Raw genomic sequence first — 19,168 nt, 5'->3', positions numbered from 1 at the left:
TTTTAAATAATACACATCTGTCTATAAATAACAGCTGTAAATTCTTAGGATTATTTGTTGACTCACATTTAGATTGGAAAGAACATTGCAAGCTCCTGGTTTCCAAACTTTCATCTCTCCACTATATGTTCAGATATCTCAAAGTTGTTTCGACACAGAAACAATTAATAAATTTGTACTACGCACAAGTAGAGAGTCGACTGAGGTATGGTATTTGCCTACGGGGAGACTCTACACTGTCGAATAACATCCTCGTATCACAGAAAAAAGTCATTAGGTGTCTTTCTGGTGTGAAACATACTATTCTTGTCGAGAAATCTTTAAAAGATTTGAAATTCTGACCTGTACAGGCCTCTACATATTTGATATCTGTATTTATGTGTTCAAAATTAGGGATTTGTTTTTCATAAATGAAGATTTCCACGAATACAACACACGTCGTAAGGATGATTTACGATTACCACTCTCTAAACGCAATATATCCTATAAAGCTCCAGCTCGAATCGGCGCAAAGGTTTTCAACAACTTACCTTCCTCTATCTCAAGCTCAAAACATGAATGTACTTAAAAAAAACTCAAAGGATACCTGGTTGAGAAATGTCTATACTCTTTAAGTGAACACTTTTAATTTGAACTTTTATTTAATGTCAATCTGTTTTTTATGTAAGTCAATATTCTGTGTACTATGTATATGCATATTTATTATGTAAACATGTTTTTTGTAGTGTTATATAATCCTTAATGTACTGTTATTTTCCTTTTGTACATTCCTTCATTTAAATCCCGACCATACTACCATGCGGTTGTAACCATGACTTTTTCTTATACAACTGTATGTTGTCCTAAAGAAATAAAGTGATTTGATTTGCTGACATAGTACAACATTTCCGTATCGTTTAGATTCAGGAACATGTGGTTTTAACTAGTCTGAAGGACCTTTCATGTTCAGCATACCGTTTTGAGAAATTTCGACCACATTGTCCCACATAAACACTATTACACTCCGGATACTTGAGCCTATAAACTTCAGATTTCTTCATCTTGTTAACTTTATATTTGGCATTGAAAAGAAAATCCGATAACCTGGCATGTGGTCTGAACATTAGTTACAAATGAAAGTAGTAAAAAAACATAGAAAGTTTCATTTCTTATTTTTCATACCGTTATATGAATTTTCATCAATTCATTACAGAAAAAGCAGAACAGTATAGGTCAAAGGTCGTTTGCATTCGGAACTTTAGCTGAGTGTATGAAGTCCTTGGATGTATATGTTGAAAAATTTGTTCCGACTCTTTTGCAATTATGGTTAACTGGTGCCAGAGATTCGTGCGAAGAAGTTAGAAACAATGCAATATTTGGCCTTGGAGAGATGATATTGTATGGAAAAGATAAGATATTTGGGTATGTTGGTAATGTTTTGTTGACAATTTATCATTCAACTTCTTTGTTTTATTACAGCAACTATACAGAAATATTACAAGCTCTTTCGTCTGCTGTTGCTAAAGAAGCACATGCTGGTACCTTAGATAATATATGCGGTGCTATAAGTAAAATGATTTTGGTGAATCCTAATGGAATACCTCTACCTCAGGTGAGTTTGGTTATTATTGCCATTTTTTAAAAAAATGTAATGATTATGATATCAGTGGATCTATTTATTTTATTACAACAACGTTCAATTCATGTCAAAATGGGTTTTTCCGTTGTATAAGTGAATCAAACCTATGATCATGACCAAGATGTATCATATCTGAATTACTTCATGGAAAAGAGTGCATCACCAACGTGCATTAAAACTGAACCTATTGCCGAAAAACTACAGCAATTACAAAAAGTAGAGGAAAACACAAAGCAAAAAAATGCAATAAGAATCATTGCCGGTATTGGTTGGAGAGAATCATGTAGAGATGCTTTTAAAAATCTAAAGATACTAACTGTTGCTGGTCTCTATATTTATGAATTGTGTATACAGTGTGACTCACAGTTGATGGTAGGTTAGACGTTTCTGGAAAACGCAAAGCATGATTTTTCTGAAAATTTCACCTCTCACATTTCCTTATCTGTTCTATCGATCTAAAATATTTTCAGCATTGCGGCGTTGCCACTTCCATCAAAAAGTCCTAGCAACTTTATTTTTTTTAATGGAACACCCCGTATATTAATACATTTTTGGAATTGCTCTGGTAATTTAATACTTTTTTGTTAATTATGTCCTATACCTATCTCTATCTGTTTTCGAGATAAAAAATAAATTGTGCTAAATATGGTCCAAAACATAGCCTTAATTGAAATTAAGTACATTAGTACTCTCAATTCATGAAAAGTTGATATTATGATGATAGTTTGGACAAACTCGAAATATTCAAATAACACCAAGAAATCGCCTCCGTATCATACAGGGCGTGCTAAAATTACTATTATTTCCATTGTGCATAAAAGTAGTCAAAAGTTCATTATTTCAAATGAAACCCCCTGTATATTACTCCGTAAATTGAAAGATGATGAAAAATGCTTCAAGATGATATATCATGTCCCTATACCTAAATCGTCAAGTTTTCTCAATAAAGTCGCTTCTTCTAGAAACATTTTTTTTTTTTTAGAATTTGGATTCAGGTAGCAGTGGAATTATCAAGCTTATAGCAGTTCAATTTCCTGGGGATCCAGATCTTCAATACTCCTCACTATTCGCCGTCGCAATTCTTCTTTGGTAGGCACTGGAGTACTGTATACCCTTTCTTTTAAAACACCCCATAAAAAAAAGTCAAGTGGCGTGAGATTGGATGATCTCGGTGGCCAATCCCACGGCCCTAAACGCCTAAACCAACGATCGTCGAAGAGTTCGTTAAGTTTCCTGGAAACTTCCTGGGTGGAATGAGCAGGCGCTCCATCCAGTTGAAACCACGAATTCCTATATTCCTCTAAAGGCAAATTTTCAAGAAAATCTTTTACAGTCGTCCCTAATATTCGGAGATATCTCTCTGCATTCAGTGTGTCTTCATAAATAAAAAAGCTAATTTTATTGTTCTTCAGAATACAGAAAACATTCAGGTCAAATTTTTCTTGAAAACCCATTTCTTTTGTAACATGAGGATTATGATCAGCCCAAAAATGTTTATTCCTTCTATTGAAAATACCATCCCTCGTAAATTTTGATTCGTCGCTCCAAATTATTTTTGACAAAAATTTCCGATCTTCCTGTGTAAGAATCAAAAGGGATTCACAAAAATGCATTCTACGTTCGAAGTCTTCTGCTTTTAGAGCTTGAACTTTGGTAAATTTATACGGATGTATTCCGTGATTTTTCAAAATTCGTTGTACTGAAGCATGTGATACACATAAATCTTTTTCTGCACTGCGAATGGAAGCTTCTGGATATGCATAAAAATATACCAAAACGTTAACAGTATTGTCCTCATTTGAAGTAACAGGTTTTGGTAATATTGAAGGCGCTTTTAACATGGAGCCATAGTTAAGGAAATTATTTTGTAATCGTACAAACTTCCTCTCGTTCATTGGTGTTAATTCAGGATACATTTGGTTGAATTTTCTACAAGTTCTGGCAATGATTTGATCACACTGTCCGTGTATAATAAAATAATTTCATAAGAACTTCGTTTGAATAATCAATATTTGCATTCATTTTTGGCAATTTTTTGAAACACAATGTCAATAACCATTTATCAATTACTTATAAAAGTCACCAAACTGTCATTAGCTAGACAGCTAGAAATCAAATTCTTTAAAAATTATTTTTTGTACAACTGTTATTGAAAATCTCTTTGATAGAAACACTTCAAACAGAGCACAGAACAGAACAGTAACAGAACAGGGATATTAAATCCCTGTGAAGTTACTGACGATGACGAAGTAGTATTCAGTCCAACTGTAGAAAGTCCTTCATGACTAACCAATAATCCTCCTTAAAATAACGTGAGTTGGCGTATGTAGTTGTAACATATGCCTTGTAATCCAAAGATCTTGTGTTCAAATCCCATGGACCCTATAATTTTTTTTATTATCAGCAGTAACGTTATACAAAAAAATTTGTATGATACATTTGTTAAAAGTGATTTTATTTTGCTCGTGAGTTTGCTCCACTTGCTGACGCTCGTTTTGCAATAATCCCCACTCACAAAATAAAATGCCACTTTCAACACTTGTAGGTAAAACGTGAATAACTATTTTTCCACAAAAACGGCTTTATTAAGAAAACTTGACGATTTAGATATAGCGGCATGTATATCATCTTGAAGCATTTTTCACCATCTTTCAATTTATCGAGTAATATACAGGGGGTTTCATTTGAAAAAATGAACTTTCGACTACTTTTATGCACAATGGAAATAATAGTAATTTTAGCACGCCCTGTATGATATGGAGTCGATTTCTTGGTGTTATTTGAACATTTCGAGTTGGTCCAAACTATCATCAAAATATCAACTTTTCATGAATTGAGAGTACTGATGTACTTAATTTCAATTAAGGATGTTTTGCACCATATTCAGCACAATTTATTTTTTATCTCGAAAACAGATAGAGATAGGTATAGGACATCATCAACAAAAAAGTATTAAAATACTAGAGCAATTCTAAAAATGTATTAATATACGGGGTGTTCCACAAAAAAATAATAATTGCTAGGATTTTTTGATAGAAGTGGCAACGCCGCAACGCTGAAAATATTTTAGATCGATAGAACAGGTAAGGAAATGTGAGAGGTGAAATTTTCAGAGAAATCATGCTTTGCCTTTTCCAGAAACGTCTAACCTACCATCGACCGTGAGTCACGCTGTATACGTTTATAGAAACAAGCATAATACACCTTCCCAGCAACATAATTATCCAACTCGTTCTAGAGACAAACTGATGCCCAATATTCATAGAACAACTCTTCATCAGAAAAGTTTTCTTAATCTTGGACCAAAAATGTTTAATAAATTAGAAGAATCAATTAAAATATCACCAAATCTCAACATTTTAATGACCAAACATCACAACCATGTGATAAAATTAACTTTTATTTATTTATAATAATTTTTCTACATAATCTAAGCCGATTAAATAATTATATGTGTATCACATTTTTAGATTATTGATTATTACAAACATTATACTCTGTAACGTGTCCTACCCTCAGACGGAAATAATACAAAATTATCATTATTATTTTTAGCTTCACCTATATGTATGTATGTTTGTAACTCTCAAGTTCGGGATCTATATTTGACAAAATTACCGACATTATTGCTTGATCTATTCGCTGGCAGATGACGCTGTACGTAACCACCTTGATATATCGACATTATTGCTTGATCTATTCGCGGGCAGATGGCGCTGTACTAAAATATCTATGGTCATATGTTCAAACAAATGTGAAATGTTTGAAATATTCTGACTGATGATCATTTTTCAGACTAATCTTCTTTCCATTTCAGGTCTTCTCGGCATTCTTGCAGAAACTTCCATTGAGAACTGATTTTGAGGAAAATGAAGCTGTTATCAACTGTTTCTATTCATTGTATCAACAGGGCAACCCCGTTTTAAGGCAACACTTATTAGATGTAATCAAAATAGCTGTACACATATACCAAGAGGATCAAACTCCTAGACCCGGTAAGTTCAACTTTTTTGGTACAAAAGGCATTGATTACATAGTTCATGTTGATGATGCCTGATCATGTATTCTTCTTCAAAGGGCATAGGAGACAAACATTTTGTAAAAACTGATTGTAAATAATTTTCCGAATAATACCTTAAACCAGGGGTTCCCAACCGCTGGTACGTGTACCACCAGTGCTACGCGGGAACGTTTCAGGTGGTATGCGTGAGTGATGTGAGCAACATGCTGTTAATAGCAAATATGACTCATGGGTCGCTAGAAAAACGAAATACTCATAACCCAGTGAACACGTGACACCTTTGTTTTTCTATTACATTGGAATTGATGATTCCTAGGTAATAAAACAATAAAACACTTCAGGAATTTTACCTGTGGGTCTTTAAAAGGAATATCTTTTACTTTCATTTGGCATTACAGGTTCCTTGTGGGTGTTGTAATTATTAATTCTGATTTCGTATAAGAAAACTGATAGATAGATAGATAGATAGGTAGATATTTATTTTCTCCTTCATTACCACTATTACATGGATTAGGTAAGTCAGAAATACATAAAATGAAATGTATAAGGTATATATACTAAACACATCTTCCATAGACATGGATTGTGAACGTCAACTAGGATATAAACCAAGGTAAGCTTATGGAAATTACATAAAATATGAATTGTGTACAATTAAATAGCATACAACAGATACAAACTTAGTATACTGGAGATAAAATCCATGTATATACTAATACACTGTTTACACCGATACACTATTTGTGTGTTAGTATACACAGATGTGAGTTATGTATAACTGAAAATCGCAATTAAGATACAGGTCCAGATAACATTACAATTGAGCAATTCAGACTTGAAATATACTCTCTTGATTGGAAAGAATTATCTACTACTGATGATCCAAATATAGCTTATGATATATTCATTAATAAAATAATGAATCTGATAAATATTTTATTTAAGCCAAAAAAAATTAATACTAAAAATGAAGACACAAAAAACTGGATGACTAAGGGCATTAGAATATCATGTAAAAATAAAAAGAAACTCAATCAAAAGAAATTAAAACAACTTATATCAAATGAACAATACCGACAATACTGCAAAATACTAAAAAATGTTATCAAGAAGTCGAAGGTAATATCTGACAATCAATATATTTCAAATGCTTCAAATAAAGGAAACGCAACATGGCCACTAGTTGAAAAATACACTGGGAAAGCAAAAAATGAAAGCGACACAATTTTAAGAAACCTACATACAGAAAACGGAAATAAAAAATTGGTTCTACATAAAGTAAATAGTTTTTACATAAATCAATGCTCGGAACCTGCGAATCCAAAATTAAATAACCCTGCTAGTCCCCTTTCCAAACCAGCAAACAATAAAATAAATAATCCTGCTAGCTTACCATCAGCGAACCAAACTCTATTTCTTACACCAACAACTGAAAGTGAAATCTATAGCATAATACTATCTCTAAAAAACATCAGATCTGTCGGCTATGATGAAATTCCTGTAAAACTACTGAAATTCACTGCGCAAGAACTTTCAAAACCTTTAACATTGATTGTCAACATGATGCTTAGTAATGGCATATTTCCCAATAAATTGAAAAATGCTCACATAAAAGCAATTTTCAAAAAAGGTGATAGAAATCAAATTGAAAATTATAGACCAATAGCTCTACTATCGACCATTAGTAAAATATTCGAAAAAGCCGTATATAATCGCCTTATAGCCTATCTAGAAAAGTTTGAGTTATTGAGTGACACCCAAAGTGGCTTCCGAAGAGGCAAATCTACTACACGAGCGATTTATCAAGCCTTGTGCACAGTGCTAAATAGTCAAAATGAAAGAAAACACACTTCAATGATTTGTCTAGATCTGTCAAAAGCTTTTGACAGTGTCGATCATGATATACTAATAGGCAAGCTTAGTGCTTATGGAATCGGGGGAATCTCAGCCAATTTAATAAAATCATACTTGCACAATAGAATACAAAGAGTTGTTGAAAAATGCCACCTCACTAACGAAAACATACAGTCAGATGAATTAACAATCTTGAGAGAAGTTCCGCAAGGATCAATCTTAGGGCCGTTGCTATATATTCTGTTTACCAATGAGCTAGCAAATGCTATTGATTTCAACACTGTGCAGTTTGCAGATGAAACAAGTGTAGTAATCAAGGAACATAGTATTGAAGAATTAGACAGAAGCGTGTTTGAAGCACTGAATACACTGGAAGATTGGTTCACACATAATCACTTAAAGTTGAATATAAACAAAACACAAGTAATAAAGTTTTCCTAACAATCAACTGCATGTGAATACTCCGCCTCAAATGGTAGATCAACAATATCAGCTTGCAAAAGTACAAAGTTCTTGGGAATTGAGCTTGATCTTAGATTGGACTGGAAATCTCACCTAACCTCAATAATACAAAATATTGCAAAATACTGCTATGCTCTAAGAGTACTAACAAGATCAATAGATATAAAAGCTGCTATGTGTGTCTACTACGCACAAATTCACTCAAGGATCAAGTACGGTTTAATATTCTGGGGTGCTTCGACAGATGTCGGTTCCAGTGCATTTTGGAGTCGATGAATGTGCCCAAAAATTTTGCATCTGCACACATGCTCATCGTGATATTGTTTATTAATATATTGTAGTCTGATTGGTTTTTATGCATTCCAGTGAATTCAATGCATGTTGTCTTACTAATATTGATTAAAAGTTGATTTCTTTGGCACCATTCATGAAATTCATGTATGACTGTAAGAGCCCTGTTATTTGCTTCTTCTGGCGTTTTGCCATGCACCACTATTGAGGTATCATCTGCATACATGAATGTCTCTCCCGTACTTATGTGTAAAGGCAGATCATTGACATACAAGATGAATAGTAGCGGGCCTAGGATACTTCCTTGCGGTGTACCCAGTTCTATGCTAAATTTTTCTGATATTACTGAACTATGAAACGATTTCTGACGTCCTCTTCTACTTCAAAGAATCGTGCTAAAAAACCTAAATTACCTGCCAATCGTAAATACGATGAAAGCTACCTACAGTACAGCTTTATAGTGAAGCCAGGGACTGAAACCAGTGACATTCCTATTCCTCGATGTGTCGTATGTCTTGAAACACTTACGAACCAATCCATGAAGCCTTCTTTACTGATGCGACACCAAAATACTAAGCACCCTGATTTGATTGGTAAGCCCATTGAATTTTTTAAAAGAAAATCTAATTTTTTAAAGAAAGAAACCCAATGTTTGACAAGTTTGTCAATACTGCTACTAACTTGATAAAGGCGTCAGTCATACCTTGCTAGTTTAAGAATTGCAAACGATGGAAAGCCTCACACAATAGGTGAGACGCTTTTACTGCCGGCCGCTGTGGATACGGTTGAAGCCGTGTTAGGAGACAAGGCAGCCAAAGAAATTAAAAAAATACCACTGTCAAATAACACAGTAAAAAGACGAATTGACGATATGTCTAATAATATTGAAGAACAACTGTCTTCAAAACTCCAAGAATGCACTTATTTTGCACTTCAAGTCGACGAAAGCACTGATGTTACAAACGTGGCGCAGCTACTTGTTTTCGTATGATTTGATTATAATGAAGAGGTGATAGAAGAGTTTTTTTCTGCAAACCACTTGAATCAAATATCACAGTGCAACTCATTTTTAAGAAGAAGAAGAGAGCATTTATCAATATAGGGATTCTAATATACATAATACTGTTATAACAATCACATTTTGAAAATACAAGCAAAAGTATAACAAGAATAATAAAAATAAATAAAATCAGAGGATGGAGTGTACAACTCCCGATAGACCAATGAACTGAGAAGCTGATATAAATGTGGAAGATATGTTAAACTCAAACATAGTTTTCTTTCAGATATTTAGTTAGACGGTTTTTAAAAATTAAAATGGAGTCACTACATTTAATATCATTGGGAAGTTTATTGTAGTCCAAGAGACCCTTGTGGAAAAGAGAATTCATTGTCATGATATATTTTGTTCGGGTAACATATAAGTTCTTATTCCCTCGTGTAGGGTAATCATGGATTTCATTTTGATAAGTTATGAACTGGTTGAAATAGGTAGGAAATTTTCCAGTAATAATTTTGACAATAAATATCATGGAAAAATAGGAAAGCCTGTCTTTTACAGATAACCAATCAAGAACCCGAAGCATGGTCATTATAGGGGTGTATCTATTACATTTTAGGAGTATACGCATACATCTATTTTGTAGTTTTTGCAAAGAGGATATAGAATTTGCATCAAAAAGGTTGAGAAGTGTTAGACAGTAATCAAAATGAGGTCGAATCATCGTATTATAGACTGTTAGTGATGTTTCAAATGTCAACGTGTTACTAATTCTTGTAAAGAAGAATTTTTTTTTAATAATTTTGTTATGAATGTAATTAAAATGTTTTTTTAGGCTCAGAGTGTGGTCTATCATAAATCCGAGGTATTTGAATTCCTCAACCAATTCACTATATATTTTTATGTTTATGGATTTTTTGTCGATTAGATTATATTTATATTGAGTGGTTATGGTCATTGATTTGGTTTTGTTTATATTGAGTTTCATTTTATTGATGTTGAGGAATTCGGATATTCTAATAAGCATATTATTAATTTTTTTGACAGCATTCGTTAAGCTGATATCGCTTGCTGTCAGCAAAGTGTCATCTGCAAAGAGGTTTATAAATTCACAGTCCTGAATATGATTGATGTCATTTAGATATAAAATAAACAGTAACGGACCTAATACACTACCTTGTGGAACACAGGTATTGATGGCTTTTTTTGTTGAAATGTAGTTGTTTACTTTAGTACACTGTGACCTTTCTTGTAAATAACTAGAGAACCAATTGAAAGGTAATTGATGAATATGTGCTCAAAGTAGGCAAAAGCTATGTCAGGAAAATTGACAGGGCTAGCAGCAAAATTGAAGGGAGTTGCTCCTGAATACAAAAGTACGCATTGTGTTATCCATCGAGAAGCATTAGCTGCTAAAGATATGCCGGAAAATCTTAACTCCGTTCTATCAGAAGCTGTGAAAGTTATTTATTAACTTCATAAAGGCTAGGGCTCTAGACACATGATTATTCTCCTTGATGTGTGAAGAAACGGGTGGCAAGTTCAAAACTTTACTCTTGCATACAGAAGTGAGGTGGTTATCTCCTGGGAAAATTTTGAACCGTCTCTTTGAACTGAGATCAGAAGTTTTCGTGTTTTTAAGTGAAAAAAATCATGACATGGAAAAATTGTTTGCTGATGAAGAATGGTTGTCAAGATTGGCTTCCCTAGCAGACATTTTTAACAAACTCAACACACTGAACTTGGGACTTCAGGGACCAAACACAACAGCCTTCACAGCCAGTGACAAAATAAACTCCTTCAAGAAAAAGTTGGTCCTGTTTCGTTCACAAATACAGTAGGATAATTTATCTCTATCATCATTTTTTGAAGAAAATGAAATGTCTCCAATACTAGATGTGCTTGCAGATATTATTGTTCATTTGGAAGGCCTTCAAAAAAGCTTTAAGAAGTATTTCTCTGAAGATTATTCAAAAGTGGACTGGATCAGAAATCCTTTTTGCGGGAATCTCACCAAATGAATTGGAACTAAAAGAAAGTTTTATCGACCTTACAGAAGATAGTTCCATGAAAGATTATTTTAAAGATAAATCTTTTACTAATTTCTGGATCAGATTTAAAATCGAGTACCTTTTGTTCTTCCAGCAAGCTATGCTATTTTGATGCCATTTGTTACGAGTTACTTCTGTGAGAGTGGATTTTCTGAACTCTTGTACATAAAAAAAAAGTATAGAAGCTAGAAGCAGAATAAGTGTTGAAGAGAACTTAGGAGTGAAGATGAATTCCATTCCATTGATATTTTAATCAGAGGCAAACAACAACAAGTTTTGCACTAAAGACTATAAAAGACTTAAATGTATTATGATAACTCTGTCAGTGAAAATAGTGATGATATTGTGAATCTTTTTGCAGAATATTTCTCATCAGTCTACAGTGATGAAACAGTTGAACAAATTCCAGAATAAAGAAATAATCGATCTAGTCATGTCATCACCTGAGAAATTGTCTACAGGTCCTGATGGAATTCCGCTATTTCTAATCAAAAAATATATTTTCACCCTGGTCAAACCAACTCACATGATATTCAATATTTCCTTGAAATCGTCGATCTTTCCAGATTATTGGAAAAACAGTTTTTTGAAACCTATTTATAAAAGTGGATCACATAATGATATAAAAAATTGTCGAGCAGTCTGTAATCAATCAGAATTACCAAATTGTTAGACAGCCTAATTACACAAAATTAACATGGGATTGTAGACAAAATCATTAATCAACAACATGGATTCAGTAGTGGTAGATCTAACAGCACAAATCTGCTAATTTACCAACACTGTATAATAAACGCCCCTTCGAAAATAGACACCAGGTGGATTCTATTTAGACAGATTTTTCAAAGGCATTTGAACGAGTAAACCACAATTTGTTGTTGCATAAACTAAACGCTTTGGGTATTCAAGAAAACATTCTGAAATGGATAGAAAATTATCTAGCCTGCAGAGTACAATTTGTAAAATAAGGTAACTCAGTATCTTCCTCAATCATAGTTTCATCGGGTGTACCACAGGGTTCTCATTTAGGGCCATTGCTTTTCAACTTATTTGTCAATGACTTGAAAGATGTTATTCTTCATAGTGAATTTCTTTTGTTTGCTGATGACCTGAAGATGTTTAAAGTTATTCATGACTCAACTGGTACAAAATTATTACAGTACGATTTATCTAACTCTGTTCGCTGGTGTGATATAAATCTACTGCAATTAAATATAGACAAATGTCGAAAATTTACTTTTTTCCGAAACAAAAATCCCATTAACAGGCCTTATAAAATCAATCAATCAGAACTGAAAACAACAAACACACTCAGAGATTTAGGAATCACTCTAGACCCAAAAATATCATTTTTCTACTCCCGTACGTGAAATAGTACTTTCACACACCGTTCACGAATCGTAAAATGTAATTTCACGCCCTTGTGCGTGAAATTATTTTTACGCCCTTCTGCGTGAAATTATTTTTACGCCCTAGGGCGTGAAATAAACCCATAAGAATAACATGGTACAATCAAGTGTTTTTATTACCAGTGCGTGAAATATACTCATAAGAAATTCATTGTAGTCTGTCCATAAGACCTAATACATGAATATTTCGCTGATAGGCGGCCTTAGTACATCTTTTGTTTAAGAGCAGCAATAAATCATAAATAAACTGTCAAAATAGCTTGATCATTATTGTTGTGAGCTCATTGTTGAGAGTTAATTATTAATATTTTAACATTATATTATAATGGATTCTGATCATTCAGATATACGAAGTACCCCACCGGATGTTATGGATGCAGCCAATGAGGCTAGTAAGACTTTATTACCCCAAAAATCATTGAGCGTGTATGAAAATACGTATGAGAAATTCATGGCATGGAGGAAAACAAAGAATATCAATTCATTTTCTGAAAAGGTAATATTGGCATATTTGTCAGAATTATCCAAGAACTTTAAGGCAGCAACACTTTGGAGTAATTTCTCAATGCTGAAAAGTACCATCAGCATTAAAAAAAAACATAAATATTGACTATCCTAAGGTACGTGCTTTTTTAAAAAGGAAGAGTGAGGGATACGTTCCCAAAAAATCCAGAGGTTTGGAGAAAGAACAAATACTGAAGTTTATACAAGAAGCTCCTGACGAAAAATTTTTATTGACCAAGGTAAGTTTAATGTCTCACGGTAGTATTAAATAAATAGAAAATAATATCTATAAATAAAGTAGATCCTAATAAGTATAGTTGGCCAATTCAGATATATTATCTAAAAGTATGTTAATGTGATATCTAACTATGATCTTCTAAATTATTTTAAATTGGGCGTTGAGAATCGCGTTTTCACACATATATCTGTAAATACGAATGGTTCAGCGGTAGTGCGTCGGCCTCGCGCGCCCAAGGACCTGGGTTCGATTTCTGACAGCCATAATCTTTTTTTAGTTTCTATATTGTAATTTCTTTTTCTTTTAGGTTATACTAATATTTAGACTTGCTGGAGCTCTTAGAAGAGATGAACTCTATAAACTGAAATTAGATGATATTGAAGATTTAGGTACAATACTCATAGTAAACGTCCATGATACAAAAACCACAATCTCAAGAAAATTTACCATCACGGAACATCTTGAATTATACCGAAAATATATGGCACTCCGTCCGCAAAAATACGCAGAAAAAAAAATTATTTATTAATTATCAAGGTGGAAAATGTACCTGCCAGATCGTTGGTATAGATAAAATTGGTAAAGTTCCTTCGGTAATCGCAAAATACCTAAATTTACCTCATGCTGAACAATATACAGGCCACTGTTTTAGGCGGTCATCCGCCACGTTATTAGTAGAAGCTGGAGGCGATTTGCTTACCTTAAAAAAAACATGGAGGTTGGAAATCCTCTGCAGTGGCAGAACATTATATAGAAAACTCAATTACTCAGAAAATTGATGTGGCAAATAAAATTTTATCGCCTCAAAATCAAATTTCCTCAGCCCCTATCGCCACTACTTCTATCATCTCAACTTCCAAGTCAAGAAACACACTAATAGAAAAATCAAATGCTGCAGGTGTAAGTTTTGGAATGGTGACAGGTTCCAATATTTCTATTAATAATCATTATTATTCCACATCAGAATGAAAACCAAAAATAATAATCTCAGTATAAGAATTAATTGTTAATTATTCTGAAATTCAATAAAGCTCTTTAAACTAATGGTGCTTAATTTTCTCTGTATGGTCGTAGAAAAAGTATAGTGTGCAACATGTGCGTGAAGACTTTTTTCGCCTGAGGGCTCGTGTCGCAAATTCCACGCTTGTGTAAAAAAGTCGATTTCACGCACTTGTTACACAATATACTATTAAACCCCATATTGCAAATATTACTTCTAAAGCACTAAAAATTTTAGGTTTCATTCTTAGATCTGCAAATGAATTTTATCTCTCACTTCAATAAAAATCATAAATTGTTTAATTGTTAGATCAATAATCGAATACAATTCCACAATTCGGTGCCCTTCATATCATGTGGATATTGATATGCTTGAAAGTGTTCAAAATAAGTTTTTAAGGTACTCTGCATATAAACTGGGATATCATATTGGTGAATATGACTATAAAATTATATTGGACATTCTTAACATGAATACTCTGGCTCATAAAAGATTAGAAGCAGTCCTTACACTAATTCATAAAATAATCAACGGTAGTATCAATTCCCCGGAACTTGTCGAACTTATAACTTTAAATGTGAATCCAAGTGGAACATGAAATTCGGAAATCTTCAAAGTACCCTTTTGTCGTACCAACTATGGCCGGAATGAATCTGTAGGTAGAATTTTTGAGACTTGCAAATACATACAATGTAGATTTAGAATTTTTTTATTCTTCTTTGGAAACATTTAAAAAGACTGTGAAAAAAAGATTGTAGTTGATTATTTTTACAATTTTTTTATTTTATTTCATATATTTTTTCCTTAAACCTAGCTTATATTACTGTTAAATACATATGTGTGAACTTGTTAATTATCTTGTAAAAAATAGGCATTGCCGTAAATGAATAAATAAATAAAAGTATATTTTGTATGATGATTGATTTTTTGCTGACTTTTAAATAATTTTCATTTGTATGTTTTTAGACCTATGAGTAATAAATAAAACTGTAAATGAATACCATTTCAATCTTTTTATTTCTCCTTTACTATAAGCATGTTATAAATAAACAAATATCTAGGAATTTAATTAAAAAAGCCTTTGAACACTTGTAGAAGAGTAAATAATGTACGTTCATTAAAATATTTATGTCTGGTGGTACGCCAATATTTCTCAAAAAGTCAAGTGGTATGCAAGTGCAAAAAGGTTGGGAACCCCTGCCTTGAACGATAGGAAGCGAAAATCGATCAACCAACCTTGCGGTTCAAACCACCGGTTCACACAGCGGTTGATTGACTGAGTGGAGTTGACCACCCAAGTCAACCCACCAGGCTACGGTCCAACCATGCTGATTTCTTTGTGACATTACTAGTAGCTACTGCGTATTTTATGAAGAAAAAAAACTGCAAAAAATGTTAGTTCAGATTTATATCAGAAAATGTAAATGCCTGATTGGTATACAGGTGATTCTGAATGTGAGATGATAAAATGTGACTGACTGAGCATTACGTTTCATTTGCAGTCAAGGAAATTGTGAAAACAGTTGTTAGATGTATTTTTCTTTTTTCTTTTTCAGAAGTCAAAGGAGTTTTGATCAATTTCATCAAAATAGTGAATAGAGATTTTCCAGAAGAATTTGGAAGTGCGCTGTCTTCCTTTGAACCAACAACTAGGGAATCTATTCATAAATTATTTTCCTGATGAACTGCATGAATGTGACTATTTTATAATATAATTATAATATTGAGAAAAGCTTTTTTGTAGTAATACTAATATCATTTATTTATTTTTCGTTACTCAAATTCAGTTATTAAATGAAAATTTTAAAACAAGAAAGGCAAAGTTTTATGAAGTTTTCTTTCTGTCAAAATAGTTATACTAATCATGTTAATTTTATTTTAATGCAGGTACTGTATTCAAAGTAGGTAAAGTTCAATAGAAATTCAACTGAACGTAAATATTACATCGTGAGATAAAGAGGAACTTTATTAGAACCTAATGGAAATTCTTCAAAGAAAGTCAGTGCTTGCGAAGTCTGTATTTGACTCAGTTGAGTATTCTGAGGATGGTGGGTATTGAATATAAATGACTATAATCTATTTCTATTTTCAAGTTGCTATTCCATACATAATTGAGTTCATTAAAAAGTGAAAAATATAGTATGAATTTGAATATGCAATTTTATTGTACAATTTGATATAACAAATCTCGAAAGATTTTTTATGGCTTTATATATACAGTGACTAACAAAAATATGTAACACTTGCATCGTTAATAGATTTTTTCAATTAAATATCCATAACGGGAGCCTTGAAGACTAAAGTCTCCAATGATAGGCAGAAACAAGTTGTGGAAAACTTTCAAGACATAAATTTCACTTGTGAAAAACAGAAAATTGCTCTTAATTGAAAATGATGAATTACTTAATAATAGGTGATGATCTTTATTATTCCCAAGAAACAAAAATGTTCATAACAGGGATAATAAAATTTAAAATACTACTCTGATCATTCCCATATTGATTTCAATTTAAGAGCCACCGGTATACAGCTGTTTCAGCCTATTGGGCATCGTCAGTACCGGGCAGGCGGTCCTCGATCGAGGACAAAATGTGCCCCCCCATGCCCCTCCCGGGTTGTGTGCCCAGGTCGCAAGCTCCCTCCTTACGGAATCATTTCCGCAGGTTTGGACCTGGCGACCCTTTCCTTCCACCCCCGTTTCTTAAGGAAACGGTCCTCAATCCAGCTGCTAGGCACTTCAGCAAGATTGAAATCTAACCTCTTTGGGTTGGAAACCAGCCTTTAGGTGCTTTTATTTCCCTATCTAACTTCGTGTTTTAATTAATTATTTGGCTCTTGTTTGTCGCGGTATTCCTAACAGAATTTTTGCATGGGGGCCCCCAAAACTAACGGCGGCTAGAGCTATGGCAGACGGGCGTTTCTCAGTGAAGCTGAGAGAAGGTGAGTTGAAAAGTGAAATCGCGGTTTTGCTGAAAGAGAATATATGGTTAGTACACGCTGGAATATTATACTTACCGGAGCCGCCTGACGGCGACTCGCGGGGGAGGCATGTTGTTCTGGTCTATCGGTCTTTTGTATTTATCCCGTTCTCTGAATCGGGGTCGTCCTTGTTCAGCGCTTCGTGCAGGTCTCGAAACGCCGGGTTATCTTGCGCTCTGATTCTTTCAAACACGCTTTCTGCGTGTTTTCTCAGGTATGTGTCCACGTAATGGGGGTCCTGGTCCAAGTCTCTGTTGATGTACCTGTTGGGCACGTATCTGGGTGTGTTTAGGGCGGCCCTTACGCACGACAAAATGTGAAAAACCAGAGAAGTACTTGATAAAAATAGCTGCCTAAACGCAAGCAAAACATAAGTGGAGCCACCTATTGGTGTGACACCCAAGTTAACTTGCCAAGTTTTTATGTCAGTGTTGGTGGTTTGACCAATCAACCGACAACTGCGACCGCAGAAATTTGGGAAGCTAACCTGAAATGCCATCGGAAAACGAATCCACATGTTTCTAGAAATTATGGGTGTCACACCAATAGGTGGTTCCACTTATGTCTCGCTTGCGTTTAAACAGTTATTTTTATGAGGTACTTTTCTTGGTTATTCACATTTTGTCTCCAATTGAGGACTACCTGCTCGGTAATGACGATGCCCAATAGGCTGAAACAGCTGTCTACAGGTGGCTCTTGAATTGAAATCAATATGGGAATGATCAGAGTAGTACTTATCTATTTATGTTTTGATTTTCATGGAATTATTTTCCAATAGCTTGACTACATTTACATATATATATATATATATATATATATATATATATATATATATATATATATATATATATATATATATATATATATATATATATACATATATATATATACCAAATATATATGTCCAAATAGAAAATTTGCCGTTGGTCTTGTCTATATTTAGTTATTTGTTCTTTCTTCTGCTTTTCAGAACTGCTTGACGTTTGTTTATCATTTTAAATCTAAATCCTAGTTTCTTTGTCCAATTCTGAAGAGTTTTGTCACAGCAGCTCACGTTATGACACGTTTGTAACAGTCGTATATTGTTTTTTTCAATGATTTTATTAGATGAACATCTAAAGGTTTTGGTAATCCTGTATCGCATCGCGTCTTGCGTTCATAAGGTTTGTTTTTTGACTATTTTACGTACAGTTGAGAAAGGAATTTCGGTCAAATCTGATGTTGCTTGTTTCCTTTGAAACCAAACTTCAGATGTAGATTTTTATATACATTGAAACATATTCTCTGTGTTTCAATATTCAAATACATCCGAATCTTATTCACTGGTATCTCTTTTTCGCATTGTTCACCATCGCTATTGGAATCACTACACTGGAAAAAGTCTGCGTTGTTATCACACTCGTTATTACTATTAGTACTAGTCCAAGGACGCCACATTTTAAACAGATAACAAAAATTTTAAGTAATCATAACTGCACCAATATCGAATTTCAACAATCAAATCGCGATCAGTTCCTGAACTGAACACGACATCGATAACCTTCCCCGATATCTATTCGTCACTGCAACATGACTTCAAATTTAATTTAATGATTCTTTAGCCAATCATAAAACTCGGTTAGTAAAAATTATCCAACACGAACCGCCAAGTCTACAGTCCACGTGGACTAGTTCGCTACCGGTTCATTTCAATGTAGTTATAGGTTTTTTTGGCCTTTGAGAGTGCCGCGACCTTTAAATG

At 33.6% G+C, this 19,168-nt stretch overlaps 1 protein-coding gene across 1 annotated transcript in view; it reads left to right on the top strand.

The window, feature by feature from the left end:
* The window catches only part of LOC111509324 (importin-4), a 75,228-nt gene extending 58,964 nt beyond the window's left edge, over positions 1–16,264 (top strand). The window contains exons 11-14 of the mRNA XM_074186667.1: positions 1,193–1,401; positions 1,459–1,591; positions 5,436–5,613; positions 16,005–16,264. Of these exons, the coding sequence (XP_074042768.1) occupies positions 1,193–1,401; positions 1,459–1,591; positions 5,436–5,613; positions 16,005–16,129 (645 nt within the window). The 3' untranslated portion in view covers positions 16,130–16,264. The remainder of the gene's footprint in view (positions 1–1,192; positions 1,402–1,458; positions 1,592–5,435; positions 5,614–16,004) is intronic.
* Positions 16,265–19,168: the final 2,904 nt, after the last annotated feature.

Source organism: Leptinotarsa decemlineata, unplaced genomic scaffold, assembly GCF_025532065.1.
Source record: "Leptinotarsa decemlineata unplaced genomic scaffold, Ldec_3_MD MMD2_P_RNA_scaffold_4, whole genome shotgun sequence".
NCBI classification, from domain to species: Eukaryota; Metazoa; Arthropoda; class Insecta; order Coleoptera; family Chrysomelidae; genus Leptinotarsa; species Leptinotarsa decemlineata.
This window is presented reverse-complemented; position numbering and strand designations above follow the sequence as displayed.